Here is a 25,097-nt window from a genome sequence, read left to right as displayed (position 1 = left end):
TAGCTTAAGTGAGGATTGTGGGACTCAGAATTGAAGCCTGATCCTACCAGCATAAACGCAACAACCCAATCATTTTAAGATACCTGCCCATCTATTTGTGAACAAGAGGGAGTACTGTTTAGCACTACTAAGTACTGCTAAGTGGTGCAACATTCATCCTTTAGTTTGAAAAGTAGTTCCTGTTAATTTAAACTGGACTAGTTTTACTGTGGAGGGCCAACAGTGTTTATTAAACTCTCAGAAATGAACGAGTTGATCGAACTGACAATACCGACCAGCATCCCAAACTATGACCTGCAGACACTATCGTAAAGTGACTAGTCATGAAAGCAAAAATGAACTGTATAAGTGGGCAGCCATTCTAATACCACCAACAGAAACTGATATAAAGGGATATGTGTGACTGTTTGGTTGGACCTTCCTTAGAGGATAAAAGAGCTGTGTGTGCTCTGATATAGAATTATGGCTCCTCTGATGTATGGAGATGACACAAACTGTATAATACCACATTATACAGTTTTTAAAAGAATGAGGAATGGGGTGCTTTATGTTGCCTCTTAGAAAGATTTCCAACTGTCCACTAAAAATAAACAATCTGTAAAATTCTGTACTAAGGCAAGTGATGACAGACACCGATTGACATCACCATGGATATACAGCATGCAGCACTGCACAAACTCCCCCCCCCCCCCCTCCCCCCCAAAAAAGAAAAAAAACTCTTCATAGATCAGCTTTGTAAATTAGTATGTCTGTAGGACATTTTATTTGATTTCACAATTTATTTTCAGTTCCCTATTACACACAACATTATTCAGTTAGAACTAAAGAAAGCACATCAATTTGCTGATTTTTTATTGCGTATATCAGTTTCCATTATTTCTTTTATTTATGATAAACAATGTTCTAAAATTATTTCCTTCAACCATCCTAAAGTGTGAGCAGCTCCATGCTCTTATGCAGTCACTTAATTTCACTACCAAGATAGGACTACTTAGAGCTGATTTTGCATTACAAAGAATGGTGATGGTCAACAGTGATGGTCACGTTCTCTCTCTCTCTCTCTCTCTCTCTCTCTCTCACACACACACACACACACACACACACACACACACATATACACACTTCTATGGCGAAGTGATAAAACTGTTAAAAGCAGTTAACTTAATGACATGGTAAGCATCCACATTCAGGAACAGACTTGTACTTATTTCTGTTCATCTCTACCATTTGTAGAAAGAAAACCCTGCCACTCAAATTGCTGCAAAGGCAGTACAATTATCAAATACCGAAATTGTGCAGTGCCATGTGTCACTCTTTATCTGCAGTTTCACGTATTGCAACTATTTTTGCGGTATAAAAATGAGAAATGTTTGAGGCACATCATTTTAAATAGTTCAGTAGCAGTTGTCTAGTCCGTAACTTAACACAGATATTACAGATGTAATAGTTGTTATGAAAATAGAGAAGACATTAAACATTCAGTAGAGCTCAGAGTCTTACTTTAAAACTGGCATCAGAGCCGTTACGCCCCTGCTGCATCGCGAGACTGGCTATAAGCTCCTGCTCGACACTGGCAGCGTGTGCTTCAGAAGTTGTAGGCATGTTACTCCAGGATCGACTCATGGTCGACAACTCTCGCAGCCCCGGTGGTGAGGGCGGGGCTGGCGGAGGTGGGAGGGGCAGGTCGGGCTCTGCCAGATCGTCGCCAGTCCCGCTCGGGTATGCCGGCAGTGACAAGGGTGACACTGACGTACCCCGGTCGGTCGAATGGAGATCCACAGTTACTACAGTAGTTCGTCCACCACTACCAGGAACATCTGCAGTAGCTCTCGGCACTGGCCCACTACAGTCTATTACGACGTCCGCTTCTCCGGTCCTCGACGACTGCCTCTTCGGCGGTGACGGTGGCCGTTTCTTTTGCGCCATCCTCGGGCTTTCGTTGCCGGTGCCACCCGAATACCGATCCAGGTCATACTTGCTAACATCTATGAGGTCTCTCGGTAAGCTTTTGTAGTACGTGCTGCCGGGCTTCTCAAAATCGGGGACGGCAAATGTCGACCCGTCGTTACGTGTCTTTGCGACTATTTTTGCGACGGGTCTCGGACGGACCAGTCCCCTGGGTCTCGGCAGTGTGCCACCTCCCTCGTGCAGGGCAACGGCTTCATTTGTCGGAGTAATATCTCCGTCGTCATAACTGCGTGGTCGCCATCCTCCGGGCCCGTGGACGGCGTGCTGGTAGTAGAAAGTCTGTGTGTTATCTGCACTAAATGTGTGGTGAGTCCTCTCACTGCCATCTTCTAAACTTTCCAGTGACTTTCCTCGACCGCCACGAATCTGTAAACAATACAGATTGATATGTCGATATTAACAAATCGTCTATAACCTGATGAACTTGAACATTTAATAAACTTTACTCATTATGGGAAAAGGTAAGTTAACATTTTGTTTTGTGCTATCTAAAATCCAAAAAACACTCAAAATGTAGTCTATTCTGAACAACAGATCAGTGAAATCAACACAAAGACACTAATTTTGTTTTTCTCATTGCTCTAGCTCCTTTATCATATTTCCTATTAATCATGCACAGTTAAAAGCATGCATATGTTATGATAAATATGACAAATCTCACTTAATTTATGAAATAAGAACTTAAAACATACACAGCCTTTTCTATGCACATATGTTTAAGCACAGTTAGCAGTAACATCATATTAATATGCAAAAAGGCTCACAAACAGGAATTGTGCGATTCTAAGAACATGTGCAGTTGGGTGTGGCATAACACATTTTGTGCTGAAAATGACACATTAACTTATCTATAGGAAAGTAAAGAGTCTGGATAAAATACACACAAAACTGACCTCTTTGGTGTTCCCTTAGCTGTTAGAGTACGCTTTCCTTATTGTAGTATTAGGTGTTTCTCCTGTGCTATTTGATAGTTATTGCTTTTACTGAAATGTCCTGTATAACAATTTGATTCGGGTAGATGAGGCATAGAGCAGCAGACAGGCACCTTTAAAAGTAGACAGTTGGAAAAGACCAGCTTCTGGACAAAGTCCTCCATCTTTTGAGAGACAAACACAAACATATTCACATCTCACACGGGCATGGCTTCTATCAACTCCAGCACAGTGTGTGTGTGTGTGTGTGTGTGTGAGAGAGAGAGAGAGAGAGAGAGAGAGAGAGAGAGAGAGAGAGAGAGAGAGAGAGAGAGAGAGAGCCTCATCCGATAAAGGGGTTTCTCATAAAGCCGATATTTACCAGTAGTCTATTTTTAAATGTGTCTGCTTGGCACTTAACGGCTTCTCTATGTGGTTAGCAGCAATCCATCTAAGATTGATGTTTTATAGAAACTCTGTCTGAGAATCTAGCACAAAATCTGAACAAATTCCAGTCATATGTTAAGTGCACGAGCAGCAACACACAACTTCATTGTGTGATAGTGATGGTAATGTTACTTATGACAGTGCCACTAAAGCTGAGTAACTGCAAGTGGTTTCCAGAAATTTCTTCACCAGCAAAGGTGCAGTAAATATTCCAGAATTCAAATTGAAAACTGCTGTCAATATGAGAAACTTATAAATAGATACCATCAGTGTAATGAAGCAACTTAAGCCACTTAATAAGGCAAGTCTTTCAGTTCAGATTGTATACCAATTAAGTTCCTTTCAGAATATGCTGATGTAATAGCTCCATATTTAACTATCATATACAACTGCTCACGCAGCTAAAGATCCATTCCTAAAGATTGAAAAGTTGCACAGGTCACATCAATATTCTAGAAAGGAAACAGGGTAATCCTCTGAATTATAGACCAACATAAGATTCTGGAACATATACGGTGTTTTAACATTATGAAATATCTCAAAGAAAATTGTCTATTGATGCATAGTCAGCATGGATTCAGAAAATATCATTCTTGTGAAACACGACTGGCCCTTTATTCACACGAAGTAGTGAGTTCTGTTGACAGGGGATCTCAAGTTATTTCTTTACTTCGAGAAGGCATCTCACATTGTCCATTACAAGCAGCTCATAGTCAAATTGCAAATCTATGAAATATCATCTCAGTTATGCAACTAGATCCACGATTTCTTGTCTGAAATGACGCAGTTCATAGTAATTAATGGGAAGCCATCAAGTGAAATATGAATGATACCTGACATTCGACAAGGAAGTGTTATAGGCCCACTGATCTATATAAACTATTTGGGAGGCAAAGTGAACAGTTGTCTCAGATTGTTTGCAGATGATCCTGTCATTTACCACTGAGTAAAGTCATCAGAAGACCAGTACAAAAAAAAAAAAAAAAACATTATACAAGATATTGTACAGTGCGAAATGTGACAGGTTACCCTGAACAATAAAAAGTGAGAGGTCACTCACATGAGTACTAAATAGAATCCATTAAAATTTGGTTACATGATGAACAACACAAATTTGAAGGTTGTCCATTCAACTAAATATCTAGGAATCACAATTACAAACAACTTAAATTGAAACTGTGAAACAGATAATGCTGAGGGGAAGGTGAACCAAAGACTGTTTTATTAGCAGAACTCTTAGAAGATGCAACAAGATTACTGAATAGACTGCCTACTCTACACTTGCTAGAGCACTGCTGTCAGTATTGGATCCTTACTGGATAGGACCGTGGAGGACATCAAAAAAGGTTCAGAGAAGGGCAAATGAGGAGAGAGACTGTCCAAGATACCATAGGCGAGCTGGGGTGGCAATTATTAAAACAAAAGGCATCTTTCTTTGTGAGATCTTTTCACAAAATTCAACCACAAAATTTCTCCCCAAATGCTGAAAAGATTTTGTGAATTCCCACCTACATAAGAAGAAATTACCACTGTAGTAGAATCAGAGCTCACACCGAGCGAGGTGGTGCATTGGTTAGCACACTGGACTTGCATTCGGGAGGACAACAGTTCAAACGTGCTTCCGGCCATCCCGATTTAGGTTTTCCACGATTTCCATAAATTGCTTCATGCAGATGCTGGGATGATTCCTTTGAAAACTTCCTTTCCCATCCTTCCCTCACCCAAGGGGACTGATGACCTAGCTGTCCTCCTCCGAATCGATCAACCGACCAAACAACCAGAGCTTGCACAGAAAGATTTAGGTGTTCATTTTTCCTGTGTACTTTAGCGGAGAGTGTAATGGTCAAGAAACAGTCTGAAAGTGGTTCTGTGAACACCCTACCAAGGACTCGGATGTAAATTGCAGAGTATGCACTCGGATGTAAATTGTGGAGTATTGACATAGATGTGAATCACAGATTGCACTAATAGTTTTCTGTTGAGGGCAACTGCATATTTCTGAAACAAACCGAAGGAAGGAGAGGGACTTAACCTTCTCAAAATAAAATACTGTTACTAGCAGAAAGCAGGGCATCATAGCTCAGATTGACCAGTTGTGAAACTGACATGTTGAAAGGACGTAAAGTGGTGTACGGCAACACTCCAATCACCTCGCAGGGAAGTTTGAGAAGGCTGAGTCACCCTCCTTCCTGTATATTTTACTGACAAATGTACATCTGAAGATGTAATCTGAAATAATGAAACCTGTCATGTTCCTGTAAAAGTTCATACACAGCTGAAAGCGGTTTAATTCAGAAACATAAATCAGATCATACTGTTATTCCATTCTAGATTTTCCGTTGTTTCTTCTGTTTTGTTCATACGCTGTTTTGGATTAAGAAATTTTGTAAATTTGTAAACTGGAAACAAACTGAACTTTTGTGCATTTTGCAGACAAAAGACTATGAGGTGCTCCATCACAGAATTTTAACAGATCATGAGGGCCCCTCCAGATTTTCCACAGAAATAATTTCCATATAGTATTATTATATAGAGAATGTTTAATGAAGCATGAACATCAAGGTAATAAATAAAGAGAAGATAGAAGTCATACCAGTTCTTCGAAACAAGACATTCAAAATGGAACTTATCTTCAAAGTCATATTTATCTTAGCGTGTTCGTGAAAGCCTATTAGTGTAGACTGTTTGTGATAACATTTTTCCTAGATGCTCCCATTGTAAATGCCAGTGAACTCCCCCTGTGCACATACCAGTGTGGTCTGTCCTAACTACATTCACAGCTTTTCTGTCTCCATGCACAATTCCTCTTCCATATCATCAACATCCATATCACTGCATACCACTGTTGGCTGTCAGGTTCCAGCATGCAAGAGAGCAGGGGGAGGGGGTGGGGCTCCTCACTCGGGATTTAGAGCATTCTCGAAGAATGGTTGTTCCCGTGTAGGAAGCAGAGCGGTAAACACGTGCCAGCACCCTAAACAATGGAAGTAGTTTTACATGTTGCCCTGCTTTCAATTTTGTACAATTTTTATGTGATTGGATAATAATAAGTGGCAGTGGATGAGTGCATGCACCAGCTTCTGTAACAACAAATATACAACATTAATCGCAGGGCCACATGTGAAACAATTCACGTGATTTGTCAGCTGGTGGGTTCAGTGCACAGCATTCTGTACAACTATTACTACCAACAAACTTGCAGAACACACAAATTAGCTTATTATTTACTTATATACTCTCCACACCTCCCACTTCTCCCACCCACAACCAATCACGTTTTGTTTCTTCTCTGTCTCTACCTGTTGTTCTGTCTATTTTGCTCTCATTCCTTCTATTCCTTAATTTCTTTATTATTTTTACTTGTAATTGTCTCTTCCTTTTCTAATTTCACATAAAATCCACAATTCTGTGGATCAAGGCAATCAGGTAGATGTAGAATTTCTCAACTGCCTAAGAGCATTTGACCGAATATTGCACTGAAGCTTGTTAACAGAAGTATGTTTGTATGAGGTACCAAACAAATTTTTATGAGTAGGCTGAGGATTTCTTGGTAAGGAGAGTACAGTGTCATATCTTGGGTGGGAGAGCCATTAACATATATAAAAGTAACTTGAGGTGTGCCTAAGGGAAGTGTACTGGGACACTTTTATTCTGCTGTATATCAGTGACCTGGGAGGCCACACTTACAGTAACCTCAGGCTTTTTGAAGATGATGCAGTTCTCTGTAATGAAGCACTATCGGAAAAAGGTTGCAAAAATACTGCCTCATATCTCAGCAAGATTTCAAAGTGCTGAAAAGAACAGCAACTTACTTTAAAATGTTTAGAAATATAAAATTCAGCACCTCACAAAAGACAGAAACACAGTAGCATAAAATATCGAGTAACAGTCAGAAACAGTCAACTCACACAAATACCTGGTTGTTACAATTTGTGGAGACTTCAAATTGAATAATCACATAGGCCCAGGGGCAGGTAAAGCAGATCCCAAACTTTAGTTCGTCAGTAGGATACTGGGAGAATATAGTAAGTCAACAAAGGAGACTGATACACAATATGCCACAGTACATTGCTCGAGCGTGTGGGACCATTGTCAGTAGAACTAAACGGGAATATTGAACATGTACAAATGAGGGTGCAGTGACACAGAAAAGCTGAAAAACTCGATACAGCAGATTCGCAAAGACGGATGCTGGCTATGCCTACCCTACAAAAGCCTACTGAAGTAGTATTGAGAACCGTTATTATGTGAGGAGTGTATGAATATGGTACAGTCTCCTATGTATTTCTCCCAAAATGACCGAAAAGAGACAGTTGATCTAATTACTGTGCACACAGAGACATTTTAGGTGTAATTCTTCCTGCAAGCCATATGTGAATGGAATAGAATGTGGAAAAATGGGAAGTACCCTCTGAGATGCACCACAACAATTTTCAGAACACGAATGTACAGTAGATAACTACTCACTTTTTCTCTTCTATCACACACGAACTAAATGTGGCACCAGCTCACTAATGTATTATCTTTGATGTGTTACTTTCTCTGCGACAGCTTCTCCTTCAGCTTTCAGTCCCTTCCTTGTCATAACAAATTGGTCCTTCATAATCTAGGACTAAGTGATTTTCTCTCCCCCCCCCCCCCCTACCATCCTGCCACTTTCCAATCCACCACAATAAATTCCTCTTTCTTCCCAGAAGAAGGACCTACGGTTCTAAAAGCTACAAGTTTTGTGTTCAATACCATCAGTATCAGGAGTTGCACCTCCTGAAGGTACGTCCTGGCTCTTTGTGAAAGTAATAGTTCCTTAAATTTATACGCCCTCCCTGTTACTAGTTTCCTTGCTGGTTTGCTATTCTGTCTCTCCCTTGCATTCCTGTTCCAACTTACTCTATTTCCATCTTCTCCACTTTCTCTCTCTCCCTCCCTTTCTTCCCCCCCCCCCCCCCCCCCTCCACTACTGATACTTTAATATTTACACACTTTTCCTAGACACCCCTCATTATTTCAAGTGAGTTTGGACCAGTCATCAGCATAGTGCACAGAGGGACTCACATCACCTTCCTCATTTTACCTTTCTACCTCCTTGGTCATTTGTCACATTTTTTAAAACTATTTTTCTGTCATCAGTACCCCCAGAAGTTTCCTCCTCCCCTCACTTCACCTGATGTTTACCTCACTTTAGAGACCGATGACCTCGCAGTTTGGTCTCCTCCCCCAACACAACCAACCAACCAACCTCACTTTAAATTGCAGAAGTAGGGAACTATGAAGGAATGTGTCCACAATCCAAATTCATACAATACTTTTCCAACTTGAAATAAGTTGTGGGGTTAAAAAACAAAGCAATCAATAGTTACATAATTTTACACGTATGTACCTTTCTTTGGAAAATTTATTCAGGTCATTTGGTTGGAATGTGAGGATGTACAAATGCAAAACAAAAAACAATTGTAGTCAGCGACTAGTGAAAAAAAGGAAAAGACTGAAAAACAAGTAGCTCACCATAAGATATTGTTAATAGGCTGGCAGAAATTAAAATCACAAAATATGTTTAAAAACAATGGATTACAAAACATTATTACATCAAGTATTTTACTGACGAAGTTTTATTTACGAATCTAAACAACTTGACACAGTTCTTGGAATCGCACAAACACTGTCGTTAATTGAGGTCAAGGTTAACTGAGTGCATGACTACCTTAATGGGGACAATATCTGGACAGTACATGGGTTGGAAGTACGGTGTTGTGATTGTGCTAAACATGTGATGGCTGCCCTCAATCTCCCAGGGCTGATGAAATGTGTGGAACGTCCTGTGCACGCCAGGCGGGTAACAATCACCCTCGTCCGGAGAATGCAAGCCGCTGGGCGATCCGATCAACACCTCCTTGAAGAATCGGGACAAAAACAAAATCGCAACACGTGCAGAAGAAACTAAAAAAATAACATGTAAAGTTGCCTCCTAACAGCATGGCAGGACAATTATGCATCTCAGCTGTGGTGCAAAAAAGATATTGAGCATGTTTACTTCAATTGGTAGAACTGTTTGTCTACAGCAATCGTCTACAATAACTGTGAAATCTCTTGACACTTTTTGTCTTTACCTTAACGACATATTAATTGTGATACTTTTTAGTCTTTGCACCAGCTGAAGACTATGGAAATAAGACATGCATAATCAGTCTGTCAGTGAGGTGTATCTAAAGGCTATACAATAAACAAAAATTAATCTGTTAACATTCATTAACCTATGAGTTTATGTCTATGAGGAAAGAACTTCAAATAACACATAAAACATAAGCAACGAATAGGCAAGCATACTGTGCAAAAAAATTAATGACAGATAAAAAGTTTGGGAGTCACATGCATGTTAACATACTTGCCATCTACGATGCAAAACAGCTTCTTTACAATTCAAGTGTGGGTTATAAAACAGAATACAATATACTAAGTTAATGCTGACTGTTTAATGGATTTTTCAACTTTTAGTTCCACAGCTAATATTATTACGGATTCTCTAATTTTTTCTATAATATGAATGAAGCCACATCTTCAACATTTTCTTTATAGTACATGTCTGTTACATGTTTATGAGGATCCATTAATAATTTTCTTGATCTTTTTACAGGCAAAGTCTTCATAACTTTTCTTCTCTGAATGTGCAAAGCAGCTAAAAGTAGCAGCTATAATTAGAACTGTTTAATGTGTCTTAATCCATATTATCCATATTTCTCATTGCAATATTAAAAATAACATCTGTGAAAAATTTTTCACTTCATCATTGCATAATCAGAGATTCGTAGGATTTTAGTTGAGAAGGGGCTGTCCTCAAGCAGGTCATTACGAACACCACAGTGCTTTACTAGGAGTGGTTCTGTTGCAAGTGGTATGCCGTTGCTTCCTCTGGCCTTCGGAATGAGGCCTTCGGAATGATTTATTTAGTCTGTACTAGCTTTAGTGTGGACTCAGCATACTACTAGTAATAAAAGAATTTGTTACATTGTTTATGATTACTACAGTATGTCTGTAGATTTTTGCATGGAAGGGTGTGGATCTTTGCTCAATCCCTTATTCTTCTTCTGAAACTTTATATTGTGAACAATCTAATAGTAAGCAGAAACTAAATCTTGAGTGGCATACATTTGTAGTTATCTAACTAGTTTCACCACTGAAGCACTCTATGTGTAACTGCTAGACAGCATTCTTTACTTTATAATCATAATGATTTAAAATGCAGTGAAAAACTTAAATATTAATGAACAGATACACAGTGAAAAGCTTTGCTCTCAACACTAGTTCCTAGTAGACTCTCCCTACCTGGGATGGCCCAGCAAGGGATGGCTGTGGAGGAAATCTCTTTCCAGCTCTTATGTCCTTCACACGTTTAATTGCCAGGAGAATCTTCTTTTGGTGACCCAGTTTCACAATGCCGATGTCCTCCAGGTCCTCCCATGTGAGTTGAGTGACATCTTCAACAGTTTTATAACACTGTTGATGCAGTGCCGGACCATATTCTTCCAAACGTAGCAGTCGCAACCATTCGTCTAGTGAACCCTACAGTTAACACCGAGATAGAGTATTAGTGTTTCTTTGGTTGACATGAAAGCGTACTGAACAGATTCAATATCAATGAATAATATTTTAAAACATGGTTGCAACTGATAAATGAGAGACAAGATATAAAACTTGAGAAAAAGAAAAAAGGAACACCAGAGTAAATACAAAATAAGCAAAGAAAAAAACGGAAAGTCATATTTCAGGAAATAAGGCTGAAAAAAAGGAAAGAGCATAGAATGTCGTGTAAGAGGGTCGAGATGGCAAAAACCCTGAAGATGTGTCAACTTTTGTGATTTTGCCACATATTTTGAACAAAACTCTGTTTTATATGGTCCCTGCTTAAAAGTTTACATCAGTTACAGAGTTACGACTACCACTCTGCTTCTTGCTAAGTTGCACTAACAAATGTCCATTCTATAATTGTTTTGAGATTGCAAGAATCATATCACGTATACTTTAAGAAATCAAAACTAAATCGAAAGGATCAAAAGGATGAAAATGTCAAACATATCCATAAATAATGATTTTCTTTAGTTTCTGCCTTCAGCCTGAATCAAAAACAGCCCAAATTGCTATTTTCTGCTGCTAGAGGAGCCGACACAGATGTAAAAAACCACACTGAGGGTGCGAGAAGGAAGCAGCGCCACTGGAGACAATTGTGCCCGAGCTACAGTTACGGCACGATTTGACGAGAAAAAGAATCACACCAGCAATACGAGATGAGTACGGCAACCGTCTGGTACGGTACCAACACCACTAAGTACATGCACATTACATAATCTAACTGTATTAATTGTGAATAACTTACAGGAATATAGTCTGGCAGTCCATCAGAAATATTAAGTTGAGCAATTTCAGCCTTTAGTTTCTTCCTATGGTTTGGTTTCTTGATTCCAATGGCCGTGAGATCCTATAAAAAGGCAAACATCATTCATTTTTCATTCTTCGTATATAATATCTTTAGTTTCAACAAAATTAATTAGGGGAGATTGCTAGCTGTCATACAAAGGAGATGTCGATTGGGAGACAGGTACATTTAAGAGTAGACTAACGTCTCAGACACAGTCCTCCACTTTCATACACGTCTAACTGCACACTTTGTGTCCTCTGTCATCTCTCAACTGAGGTGAGTAGTGATGTCCGCCGGGACAGGTAGTGAGGGTGCGTGTGAGGCTGGGAAGGAGATAGGAGCAGGTGGAGGGCCCCTGTTTCCACCCCATCTCACTCGTTTCCTGTCCCCCTGTGCACCTGAATAGACCTTTCCCCTTTTCTTCTCCTCCCCTCTCCACCAGCAGAACTGCACCTAGCAGCCAGCCGTCTCATATTCTCCCGGAAAGCACTTCGGTGTCTGTCCCCCACCGATACTCTGCTGTCCGTCACCTTCCCCACCGCACTTCTAGTGTACCCTCTGCTACGAAATCTGGCAGAGATTGTCACTCACATCAGTGGGGCCTTGCTGCCCGGTGATGACAGAGGTAAATGTGCAAGTTGCAGATGTATGAATGCGTGTTTTTGCTAAATCTGAAAGACTCTATCAAACAGCTTAGTCTACTTTTAAATATACCTGTCTGCCACTCGGCACCTCCTCAGTGTGGTGGTATCAACTCATCCCACTTCATATCACTGTTATTCCACCCGGGGTTTTCTGTTGTTCTTAGTTTCAAAACTTACAAACAAAATTTTATGAAGATTCATAAGTACTCACACAAGTAATGATTCCACTCCACTATGACAATAACTGACAAATAGAACTGGCAAAGCATTACCAAATATCTTATACTACATAAAAATATAGAAAAATTATTTTCTCCAGCATTTGCTGTTAAGAATTATTGTAGCTGTAACCCAATATTATGGTGTTCACATACAAAAAAAGAAGTAAAATGTACGGATTAAGCAACTCGCAACAACAAAAATAATCAATTTTTGACAGTATAAGATCTACTCACTGAGTGGTGGCAGGAGAGCACTTATAAAAAAAGAGGTTTTACGTATTCAAGCTTTTGGAGCCAGTGGCCACTTCTTCTGGCAGAGGGGTTGAAGGGAAAGGAAGAGGGGTGAAGGAAAAGGACTGAAGAGATTTAGAAAAAGGGGAAGAGTTTGGAAAAGTCAGCCAGAATCCCAGGTCAGGGGAGACTTATCGGACAGGACGTAAGTACGGTAAGCCTCCCGTGACCTGGGGTTCCGGGTCACATTTCTGGAATGTGCCCCTTTTCCTAAACCTCTTCAGTCCTTTTCATTCTCCACTCTTCCTTTCCTTTCAACCTTTCTACCAGAAGAAGGAGTCACTGGTTCCAAAGGCTTACATGTGTAAAACATCTTTTTTGTTTATATTTTTGCTCTCCTGCCATTACTTGGTGAGTAGACTTTTTTATCTATGCAATTAAATTGCAGAGTAAGCAGCTTATATCTCTAGAAATCCTGTCTGATGCTGAATATTATGTTATATCAAAGAGCTACTACATTAATTATACTGACTATATCCCCACACAAATAAAACTTCTTTGAAAAATGTGTGCTTTTATTTCCGAGAAGCCGAATAATGGACTGTTAACCAATTTTGAAATCACATTGTCAGTCTCGGAACCTGATTATGTGATTGTATTCATCATCGGCTATATGATACACAACGTGTGTGAGACTGGCGACACTGCAAGTGTTCTGGCGATGCTGTGCTGTTCTACTCGTGCTTCAGAGTGCTCGGCCTGAGTTTCACCTACATACAGCCGTCGTGAGATTTTTACAAATTCAGAGCAATATTATTGCCACCAGGGTTTGTGTTAAGCTTGAGGAATCTGCACGTATGACCTTTAAAAATTGAAACAGGCATACAGGGAATATTTCTCATCAATAGCACAGATTCATCCCAAGTGAATTTTGCATCATCACAATGCCCCATCTCACATGGCCATTCCCATTACAGAATTTTTGTCCTCAAAAGGCATTTCTGTTGTCTCACAGTCCCCCTGTTCACCTGATCTTAATCCTTGTGACTTTTCTTTTTCCTTTGAAAAATGTTTTAAAAGTTCAGCATTTTTGGACTCTGGAGAACATTTGAAAGAATGTGACCTACATGTTAAAGGCCCTACCAGTTGTAGTCTTTCAGCACTGTCACCAAGGCTGGGAATGATGACTCTGTTGGTGTAAGGGAACTACCATGTAGTGGACAATATTTTAGTTTGAAAAAAAATAAAAATAAAAAAAGCTTTGGTAGATAAAAAATCAGTCTCGTTACTTTTCTCACATATCTCAAAAACATTCTTGACATCCACCAACTGCATCTAATCCAGAATGAATATTTGCCCCTTCCCACAGCAAATTACCCGTACTTATACCAAAGTGTCACATACCAGACAGTCACAAAACTATTGATGTGTAATATGGTCCTTGTAACTTGTCTGTAATAATTCAACTTACTCTCTGTACAGGCATTTTAACCACACCAACACACACCGCTATTCTCTATTAACAGTTTACTTCAAACTTACCTCTGGTGTCATTTTGCATATTGTGGGCATATCATAACCAGCTGAAGCAAACAGGGGAAAATATTCTTCAAAATGAAGATCCATAAGCCAAGCATGTAGGACATCCTGATCCTGCAGTGCACAAAAAGGTTATTATCATTATTCCAATAATGATCTTGAACAAATGACAGAATAATGCATTGCCTCAGCCTAGAGAACAATTGTATCCTATAAACAAAAATTCATAAGAAAGTAGAATTTGTTCACAAATTTTATTATTCAACAGAATTAGGCATCAGAAACAGTTTCGTTAGGTAGGTTTAGGTGTTGTTTCTTAACAATAATACTTCTGCTTATGCTGTACGAGTGAAGCACATGGGTTTCTCTAGATTTATATCCATTTTCTCCTAATCAGGATCACAAACATTAAATTTAATTTTTGTGCCTAGTTTCAATTCTCTTCAAAAACTGTCATCAAATCTTGTAGCTCTTGTATAAAGTGAATTTATACTAAAGGTTTAGTTTTGAAATAAAACTTTAATTTAACAGTTCACAATAGAACATGCCACGAGAGCTGATAACGGCTTCTGAAGAGAACAGAACCTGTTTCGTGTTTCGAGTGGTGTAGAAACTGGTACAAATTATAAAGATTGTGGGTCCCCAGACACTATGCCACAGTTTTACAAAATCTCTATAGTAAGTGTAGGCCCGCACAACAAGAAAATTATCATTCTTAGCTTTACACAATGATATCAAAGTCTTTACAGCCTGCAGAATTGAACAGTTTTTACTGAAGCAGTTTTGGATTAAGCAAATAAATAGATCTTTCTTACATGCTGCACTTACGAAAGTGGGTAAAAATACAAGGTGGTCCATCTGAAGTTTCGGATGAGATTATCTCGAAAACTATACATCAGGTAAAAATAGTGGGCAAGATAAGTTTGTAAGCTCAAAGGGGGACATCAAATGACTCTACACATGACCACCACCCCCACCCCCTTGGGTGGGGGGCTCAACTTTTAAATCTTAAATGGAAACACCCATTTTTATTGCAGATTCGGATTCTCCATAAAAAAGTAATTAATTTTTGTCTGAAACATTTTTAAACCATAGACAGATGGTGCGGAAGTCGAGAAGAAAGTAAAATTAGGAAAGAACTCAGATTTATTTAGAATTATGTAAGACACATGAAATTGATAAAAAATTTGCACCAATTCTTTTGTTACATCAAATTAAGCTATTTTTGTACAAAATGTACTGTATCCTATTTTTAGCGTCACCCAGGAACAACGACATGTACGTAGTAGAAAGATGTTCCCATGGTGTGGTTCATTAGTGAGAGTCCCCGTGCCTCTCACATGATGGGGTGCTTCATTAGTGAGAGTCCCCTTGCCTCTCACAATTTGGGGTGCTTAATTAATGAAATTAGCCATGAATAAATTGTTCAAAATTATCCTCATTTGTTTCAATGCATTAAGTTAATCATCTGCAAAAGTTGTCCACAGTTTTGAGCAGCACATCCTGCGGTATGGCTGCAACCACTCTTTGAATGTGTTGCTCCATATTGTTTCAAGTTGTGGGCTGTCTCTCATAAATAATATTTTTTAAATAACCCCACAAGAAAAAATCAGGAGATGTTAGGTCTGGTGAACGTGGAGGCCACTGAATTGCTCCACCATGTCCTGTTCACCGACCAGGGTACTGTAAATTTAAAACGTTCCGCACATTTTTAGCAGAATGGGGAGCTACTCCATCCAGTTGGAACCACATTCATTGTCTGGTTTCTAAATCAACATCTTCCATTAGTTCCAACAAATCATCATGGAGAAGTTGTAAATAAGATTCCCCAGTAACATTTCAGTCAAAAAGATACGGTCCTATCAAGTAACCATTTAAAATTCCACGCCAGACCATTAACAACCATTTGCGTTGATTGTCAATGGGTCTGTGCCAGAGTGGATTAACAGGGGACCAATGACAATCATGACTATTTAATTCACCATTGTTTTTGTGTGTGGCTTCATTGGTGAACATAATGTATCTAAAAAAAATCCTTGTTATCTCTTATCATTTCCAAGGCCCATCGGCAGAAATGCATGCTGTAACTTTGCGAGTAAGTATGCAATAGCATTTTATTGCAGTAAGCTACTCTGAAGTACAGGCTCGTAGCTTTGGAGCTGTTGGTGGTGGCAATATACAGCCGCTGGTATCTTAGCATGACTCTCTCGCACCTGTCACTAGCCTAGCTGTGGGAAGCGCAACCTATGTTAGTTCGACAACAGAATATTCAAGCCTCCAAGAATGTAAATAAACAGTATTAAATATTACTCAATTTTGTTAATAGTCAATATACAGCCCTTTGTTATTAAAAGGAAGGTTGTGTTAAAATCTCATATGCCTAGCTGAGATACTTCCAGATTTAGAGACAGTTAACTAAAACACCCCCCCCCCCCCCCCTTGAACCATGGACCTTGCTGTTGGTGGGGAGGCTTGCGTGCCTCAGCGATACAGATGGCTGTACTGTAGGTGCAACCACAACGGAGGGGTATCTGTTGAGAGGCCAGACAAACGTGTGGTTCCTGAACAGGGGCAGCAGCCTTTTCAGTAGTTGCAGGGGCAACAGTCTGGATGATTGACTGATCTGGCTTTGTAACATTAACCAAAACGGCCTTGCTGTGCTGGTACTGCGAACGGCTGAAAGCAAGGGGAAACTACAGCCGTAATTTTTCCCGAGGACATGCAGCTTTACTGTATGATTAAATGATGATGGCGTCCTCTTGGGTAAAATATTCCGGAGGTAAAATAGTCCCCCATTCGGATCTCCGGGCGGGGACTACTCAAGAGGACGTCGTTATCAGGAGAAAGAAAACTGGCGTTCTACGGATCGGAGCGTGGAATGTCAGATCCCTTAATCGGGCAGGTAGGTTAGAAAATTTAAAAAGGGAAATGGATAGGTTAAAGTTAGATATTGTGGGAATTAGTGAAGTTCGGTGGCAGGAGGAACAAGACTTTTGGTCAGGTGATTACAGGGTTATAAATACAAAATCAAATAGAGGTAATGCAGGAGTAGGTTTAATAATGAATAAAAAATTAGGAGTGCGGGTTAGCTACTACAAACAGCATGGTGAACGCATTATTGTGGCCAAGATAGACACAAAGCCCATGCCTACTACAGTAGTACAAGTTTATATGCCAACTAGCTCTGCACATGATGAAGAAATTGATGAAATGTATAACGAGATAAAAGAAATTATTCAGGTAGTGAAGGGAGACGAAAATTTAATAGTCATGGGTGACTGGAATTCGTCAGTAGGAAAAGGGAGAGAAGGAAACATAGTAGGTGAATATGGATTGGGGGGAAGAAATGAAAGAGGAAGCCGCCTTGTAGAATTTTGCACAGAGCATAACTTAATCATAGCTAACACTTGGTTCAAGAATCATAAAAGAAGGTTGTATACCTGGAAGAATCCTGGAGATACTAAAAGGTATCAGATAGATTATATAATGGTAAGACAGAGATTTAGGAACCAGGTTTTAAATTGGAAGACATTTCCAGGGGCAGATATGGATTCTGACCACAATCTCTTGGTTATGAACCGCAGATTGAAACTGAAGAAACTGCAAAAAGGTGGAAATTTAAGGAGATGGGACCTGGATAAACTGAAAGAACGAGAGGTTGCAGAGAGTTTCAGGGAGAGCATAAGGGAACAATTGTCAGGAATGGGGGAAAGAAATACAGTAGAAGAAGAATGGCTGGCTCTGAGGGATGAAGTAGTGAAAGCAGCAGACGATCAAGTAGGTAAAAAGACGAGGGCTAATAGAAATCCTTGGGTAACAGAAGAAATATTGAATTTAATTGATGAAAGGAGAAAATATAAAAATGCAGTAAATGAAGCAGGCATAAAGGAATACAAACGTCTCAAAAATGAGATCGACAGGAAGTGCAAAATGGCTAAGCAGGGATGGCTAGAGGACAAATGTAAGGATGTAGAGGCTTATCTCACTAGGCGTAAGATAGATACTGCCTACAGGAAAATTAAAGAGACCTTTGGAGAGAAGAGAACCACTTGTATGAATATCAAGAGCTCAGATGGCAACCCAGTTCTAAGCAAAGAAGGGAAGGCAGAAAGGTGGAAGGAGTATATAGAGGGTTTATACAAGGGCGATGTACTTGAGGACAATATTATGGAAATGGAAGAGGATGTAGATGAAGATGAAATGGGAGATATGATACTGCGTGAAGAGTCTGACAGAGCACTGAAAGACCTGAGTCAAAACAAGGCCCCAGGAGTAGACAACATTCCATTGGAACTACTGACGGCCTTGGGAGAGCCAGTCCTGACAAAACTCTACCATCTGGTGAGCAAGATGTATGAGACAGGTGAAATACCCTCAGACTTCAAGAAGAATATAATAATTCCAATCCCAAAGAAAGCAGGTGTTGACAGATGTGAAAATTACCGAACTATCAGTTTAATAAGTCACAGCTGGAAAATACTAACGCAAATTCTTTACAGACGAATGGAAAAACTGGTAGAAGCGGACCTCGGGGAAGATCAGTTTGGGTTCCGTAGAAATGTTGGAACACGTGTGGCAATACTAACCTTACGACTTATCTTAGAAGAAACATTAAGAAAAGGCAAACCTACGTTTCTAGCATTTGTAGACTTAGAGAAAGCTTTTGACAATGTTGACTGGAATACTTTCTTTCACATTCTAAAGGTGGCAGGGGTAAAATACCGGGAGCGAAAGGCTATTTACAATTTGTACAGAAACCAGATGGCAGTTATAAGAGTCGAGGGGCATGAAAGGGAAGCAGTGGTTGGGAAAGGAGTGAGACAGGGTTGTAGCCTCTCCCCGATGTTATTCAATCTGTATATTGAGCAAGCAGTAAAGGAAACAAAAGAAAAATTCAGAGTAGGTATTAAAATTCATGGAGAAGAAGTAAAAACTTTGAGGTTCGCCAATGACATTGTAATTCTGTCAGAGACAGCAAAGGACTTGGAAGAGCAGTTGAACAGAATGGACAGTGTCTTGAAAGGAGGATATAAGATGAACATCAACAAAAGCAAAACGAGGATAATGGAATGTAGTCAAATTAAATCGGGTGATGCTGAGGGAATTAGATTAGGAAATGAGACACTTAAAGCAGTAAAGGAGTTTTGCTATTTAGGGAGTAAAATAACTGATGATGGTAGAAGTAGAGAGGATATAAAATGTAGACTGGCAATGGCAAGGAAATCGTTTCTGAAGAAGAGAAATTTGTTAACATCGAGTATAGATTTAAGTGGCAGGAAGTCGTTTCTGAAAGTATTTGTATGGAGTGTAGCCATGTATGGAAGTGAAACATGGACGATAACTAGTATGGACAAGAAGAGAATAGAAGCTTTCTAAATGTGGTGCTACAGAAGAATGCTGAAGATAAGGTGGGTAGATCACATAACTAATGAGGAGGTATTGAATAGGATTGGGGAGAAGAGAAGTTTGTGGCACAACTTGACTAGAAGAAGGGATCGGTTGGTAGGACATGTTTTGAGGCATCAAGGGATCACAAATTTAGCATTGGAGGGCAGCGTGGAGGGTAAAAATCGTAGAGGGAGACCAAGAGATGAATACACTAAGCAGATTCAGAAGGATGTAGGTTGCAGTAGGTACTGGGAGATGAGGAAGCTTGCACAGGATAGAGTAGCATGGAGAGCTGCATCAAACGAGTCTGAGGACTGAAGACTACAACAACAACAACACCTAAAACACTAAAAACCAACACTTATTTGATTTAAGTCAGTTAGGATTCATAGCAGTTTGTCTTTTAGTATCATTTGGAATTATTTTTCATTTTTGTAACATAGAATTCAGAAAGGATTAATATTTATTTAATAGCTATTTGTTTTGGTTGTGTGAATAAATGAGAGTGAGTGAGAGTCTGTATGTGGGATATACATAAAGATTCAATATTATCTGATGTTAAACATTATGTAACTATGTCACGGGAAAGTGTGAAGCAAGCAGTTGCAATGAAAGCTGTAATTTCCCTACCTTGCTGATGACTTAGTCCAAGTGCACTTGCTTTTGTAAGAAGGCAGCCAGAATAGCCATTTGCAGAGTAATGATTTTCTAAAGTCAATTCAAGATTAGTTTTCTTTTCATTTGGTTTTGTTAAACAATTCATTAAGATTTGCATGATGAAGTGACGTAAATGCATCTGTGAATATTGATTGGCATAGGACAGTTTTGGTGCGAGAAGAACTCGAATGATTGTTTTGATTGGCTGGTCATTTTGAACAACTAATCAGAGTTAAGCATTTCCAGGGCTTATCAAGTAGTTATAGGCCCTGGAAGGAGCGGCAGGTGGTGAGTCGTTGGCTAGCTATCGGACGCACAGATCATGTTGGACGTATCCGTCTACATTATGAGTAAAATGAAGAAGTTACTGGTATTTCGCGTCCAGATGGTATTGCCGAGAAAGCAGTTGCATTTACGGAGCTTTGTGAATTGTTTAGTTGGAAAGATAAACACGTATGAACTTTCGGTCTTTGTAGAATTCTGCTTGGCATGTTTTATATTCATCGATGGAACAGTTGGCGAGCAGTTTCTTTATTAGAAATCCACTAAAAATAAGACCAAATGTGAAACTCACATATTGTAGCAGAGCATCGACTGTAGATCACGTAGTAATTCGGGTTGGACTTAAGTATATTTCTGGCTGTCTTGCTTGTATACTGGGTTGTATGAACTGTTAGATGAGGACATTTAAATAAATAAGGGCTGATGACTAATTCTTTAATTTTGAGCCTAAAGAAATAAAGAACGTGTTGCGGAATTTTGACATTTTTTCTAAAAGAATGAAGCAGTCGCCCTCCACCCGAAAATCGTTATTTTACAGGATAGCTTCCTACCAGGGTTTAGGCGGACTTTGCAAACGTAAGTATTGACGATGTTTTTCTTCAACGCGGCTTTTAACATCGTCTGAACGGTATCTACGCATGCAGGGAATCGGGCTGGTGACCAGACGCCGTGCTGAGGTAGGTGGAACTTTTTGTAGTGCACAGTACGACGAAAGACAGTGGTCAAACAATTACGCAACGAAGGGCAACTTTTAACTCGCCCCGCCGCAACGCATATCTTTCAGCGTTAATGCCTGTGTCAGTGTGATATAACACGCATGATATTTATGTGCCTTCAAAATCCTCTAAACAGTTGATTTTGGTATTCCAGTTTGTCTCCGAGTCATTTTGGGAGGGTACGAGCGTCATTTTCATTGTATTCGCGATGGCGAGGTGGATGGTGCATGTATCCATTTCGAGCTCGTTGAGTGCAATTTAGAATAATGTTTTCGCTTGGATGTCGTCTGTTTGGGAAAAGATCCGCATACAGTTGCGCAGCTGCAGCGTAATAATTATGGCATTCACCTGAAATTAACATCATATCAACAATCTCTGTACGAGGACAGTGAGCCATGTTTCGCTACAGAATAATTTACTTTCGTCAGTTGAAGTTTACGTTCACAATCTGAAAGTGAAGTGACGTCTGATCGCATTGCACCGACCTTTATACTGAGCCATAGTTCGCAGTTTGGCCACAGTAGCGCCACAGTCGGGTGAGTAATGCAATTGTGAAGAGTACCCTAACGAGATTTTAATACCATTCCGCCTCCCTCCATCAAAAACTGTAGCAGGTAGGATACATTAAAAAAAAAAAAATTAGCTTAATTTCGCGTAATGGAAGAATCGGTGCACATTTTGTATCGATTTGATGCGACCTTTCTCGGATCATTCTAAATAAGTCGGAGTTCTAACCCAATTTTAATTTTTCTCGATTTCAGCGTCACGTGTCAATGGTTTAAAAAAATGTTTCAGACAAAACTTGATTACTTTTTTATGGAGAATCCGAATCTACAATAACAAATGGGGGTTTCCATTTACGATTTAAAAGTTGCCCCCCACCCCACCCAAGGGGTGGGGGCTGCGGGTCACGTGTAGTATCATTTGATGTCCCCCTTTGAGCTTATGAACTTGTCATATCCACTATTTTTACCGGATGTATAGTTTTCGAGAATCTCATCCGAAACTTCAGATGGACCACCCTGTATTGTGCATTTCAGGGAGTACCTTTTGCACCAATGAATAGTAGCAAACGACCAAACACAGACAAACACAGAAGTAGTGTGTGTGTGTGTGTGTGTGTGTGTGTGTGTGTGTGAGAGAGAGAGAGAGAGAGAGAATACCTTCTTTAGGTACCTAATGGCCAGAAATTCTGTCTCATAATTTTATAGTTAGTTAGTTTCATGTTCCATGGATCATTTTGCGCAATGAATTGTAATGATGTTAAATGAGTCATTATACGGTCACATGACAAATTAATTTGTAAATATGGCTTACATGCTGAACATTTGTAATATTTTATTTTTAACATACAGATGTGCATTAGTAATTCCTACCCATCACATTTTACAAGTTAAAATAATATAAATTCTTCTATGGAACAGTAAGAGTTGTCAAGGAGAAACTTTTTGGTTTCTTTTCAAATTTTACTTTGCAGTGTGTCAAGACATTTTATATCACTGAGTAAATGATCAAAGATTGTTGTTCCAACCTTTTTTACTGTGAAGTAGTAGTTAGGACTTCTTCAAAGATGCCTACAAGAAGAGCTTTGGTGAGCATCACATATCATTATTACAGCACATTTTTCAGCAATAAAGACCTTCCTTCTTAAAAATGAGTTACCCCAAAATATTATTCCATATCACATTATTGAATGAAAATATGAAGAACATATCAGCTCACTGATTTGTCTCTCCCAAAGATTTGCAGCAATTCTAAATGCAAATGTGTCTGAATTAAGTTGTTTTAGGAGTTCCAAAATGTGCTTTCTCCAGTTTAAATTTTCATCGATACACACACTTAAGAATTTTGAAGTTTCCACCCTACACGTTATTTCCTCATCATGTGTTACACTTATCATTGGTTTAGTAAACCTAGGTGTGCATGCTGTGACTTCTTAGAATTGAGGGTGAGACTACTTGCAAAAAACTAGTTAATGATATTTTTAAGAACACTGTTTACCATTTTCTTCTGCTTCTATATGTATGCTTGGACTGATTACAACACTTGTGTCATCTGCAGAAAGTTGTAATTCTGCTTTGGTGAAAATATTTCCCCTCCGCTGTGAGGACTTTGCTTGTGGAGAAGTGATCTGCAGGTAGTACATTTTCGCTAGGCGACGGAATACAGCGTATTGAGTGAAAGTGTTTTGAGTGAAATGGTGAATTACAAGATCCTATTCACTAAAGAGTATTCGTGTATGATTCATTCACGTGTGCTGGATAAGGACGTGCAGTAATGAGATTATTTGGAGAGGAATTTCCTGATGTTCGTGTTCCTAATCAGAGTACGATTCATAGATTGATAAATAAATTTCGTGAAATGGGAAGTGTTCTTGACAGGAAATGTAGACAACCACATGCAGTACTCACAGAAGTAACACTTGATAACATTGGGCATACTCTGGAAAGGTCTCCTAGAAAATGAGTTTGATTCTTTTTCAGCAAATGGGAATTTCCTATGGCTCTGTTGAAAGAGGAACAAGTTACAGCCCAATAAAATAACTGCAGTGCAAGAACTTAAATAGGGTGACTCTACAAAAATGTTGCAGTTTTTTGAACAGAGTTTGAATAGGGCGCATGACAGAGAAATTGACCCCTCCTTTTTCAGACGAATCACGTTCTACCTAAGTGGCTACATTAGTTCACAAAATAATCATTACTGGCGTTTTGAAAAGCCTAACAAAAGGCATGAGGCATCTGTGCATGATCAGAAAATAGGAATTTGGTGTGCTGTTAGTGGTGAGAGACTAACAGACCTATTTTTTTTTTCTCGAAAAAATATTTTGGCCAATTAACTGAGGGGAAACATGTTTTCATGACCTTTCAACAGGACCCTGCAATGGCACATATACAGGAGATTCACGACGTGTTTCAAGATAGAATTATCATGAACAACATATGGCCTCCTCGTTACCCCCATTTAACACTGTGATTTTTATCTCTGGGTCAGGAGCACTAAAAAGTGTACGAATCAAATCCACACACTTTAGATGAACTTGAAACTAGCAACTGCCTTCAGTTTGTATTTGTATATTTATTGATCCACTCAATCATTCAGTGTACAGAAGTGTACAACATGATATGGGAGAAGTCAAACACATGATATGAGAAGATATGAATATAATAGAGGGAAACATTCCACGTGGGAAAAGTATATCTAAACACAAAGATGATGTAATCCAGAATGAGATTTTCACTCTGCAGTGGAGTGTGCGCTCATATGAATCTTCCTGGCAGATTAAAACTGTGTGCCCGACCGAGACTCGAACTCGGGACCATTGCCTTTCGTGGCTCTCCTGCGAACCTTGCAGAACTAGCACTCCTGAAAGAAAGGATATAGCGGAGACATGGCTTAGCCACAGCCTGGGGGATGTTTGCAGAATGAGATTTTCACTCTGCAGCAGAGTGTGCGCTGATATGAAACTTCCTGGCAGATGAAAACTGTGTGCCCGACCGAGACTCGAACTCGGGACCTTTGCCTTTCGCGGGCAAGTGCTCTACCAACTGAGCTACCGAAGCACGACTCACGCCCGGTACTCACAGCTTTACTTCTGCCAGTATCTCGTCTTCAGGAGAGCTTCTGTAAAGTTTGGAAGGTAGGAGAGCTTCTGTAAAATTTGGAAGGTAGGAGACAAGATACTGGCA

The 25,097-nt window shown here is 39.6% G+C and overlaps 1 protein-coding gene across 6 annotated transcripts in view; it reads right to left on the bottom strand.

The window, feature by feature from the left end:
* LOC124596493 (caskin-2) overlaps window positions 1-25,097 on the bottom strand; it is a 967,843-nt gene that overhangs the window by 6,955 nt on the left and 935,791 nt on the right. For 5 of the 6 annotated variants that reach the window (XM_047135646.1, XM_047135645.1, XM_047135644.1 and 2 more), the window contains 5 exons: window positions 14,372-14,482; window positions 11,692-11,793; window positions 10,644-10,880; window positions 9,025-9,213; window positions 1,501-2,334 (listed from right to left, as the gene is read on the bottom strand). In XM_047135646.1, coding sequence (XP_046991602.1) covers window positions 1,501-2,334; window positions 9,025-9,213; window positions 10,644-10,880; window positions 11,692-11,793; window positions 14,372-14,482 — 1,473 coding nt within the window. The remainder of the gene's footprint in view (window positions 1-1,500; window positions 2,335-9,024; window positions 9,214-10,643; window positions 10,881-11,691; window positions 11,794-14,371; window positions 14,483-25,097) is intronic. The other variant, XM_047135650.1, reaches the window with a different exon arrangement.

The sequence above is a fragment of the Schistocerca americana genome, chromosome 2 (genome assembly GCF_021461395.2).
Source record: "Schistocerca americana isolate TAMUIC-IGC-003095 chromosome 2, iqSchAmer2.1, whole genome shotgun sequence".
Classification (NCBI taxonomy): Eukaryota; Metazoa; Arthropoda; class Insecta; order Orthoptera; family Acrididae; genus Schistocerca; species Schistocerca americana.
The sequence above is the reverse complement of the archived record's forward strand: the minus strand, read 5'-3'. Positions and strand labels throughout refer to the sequence as shown.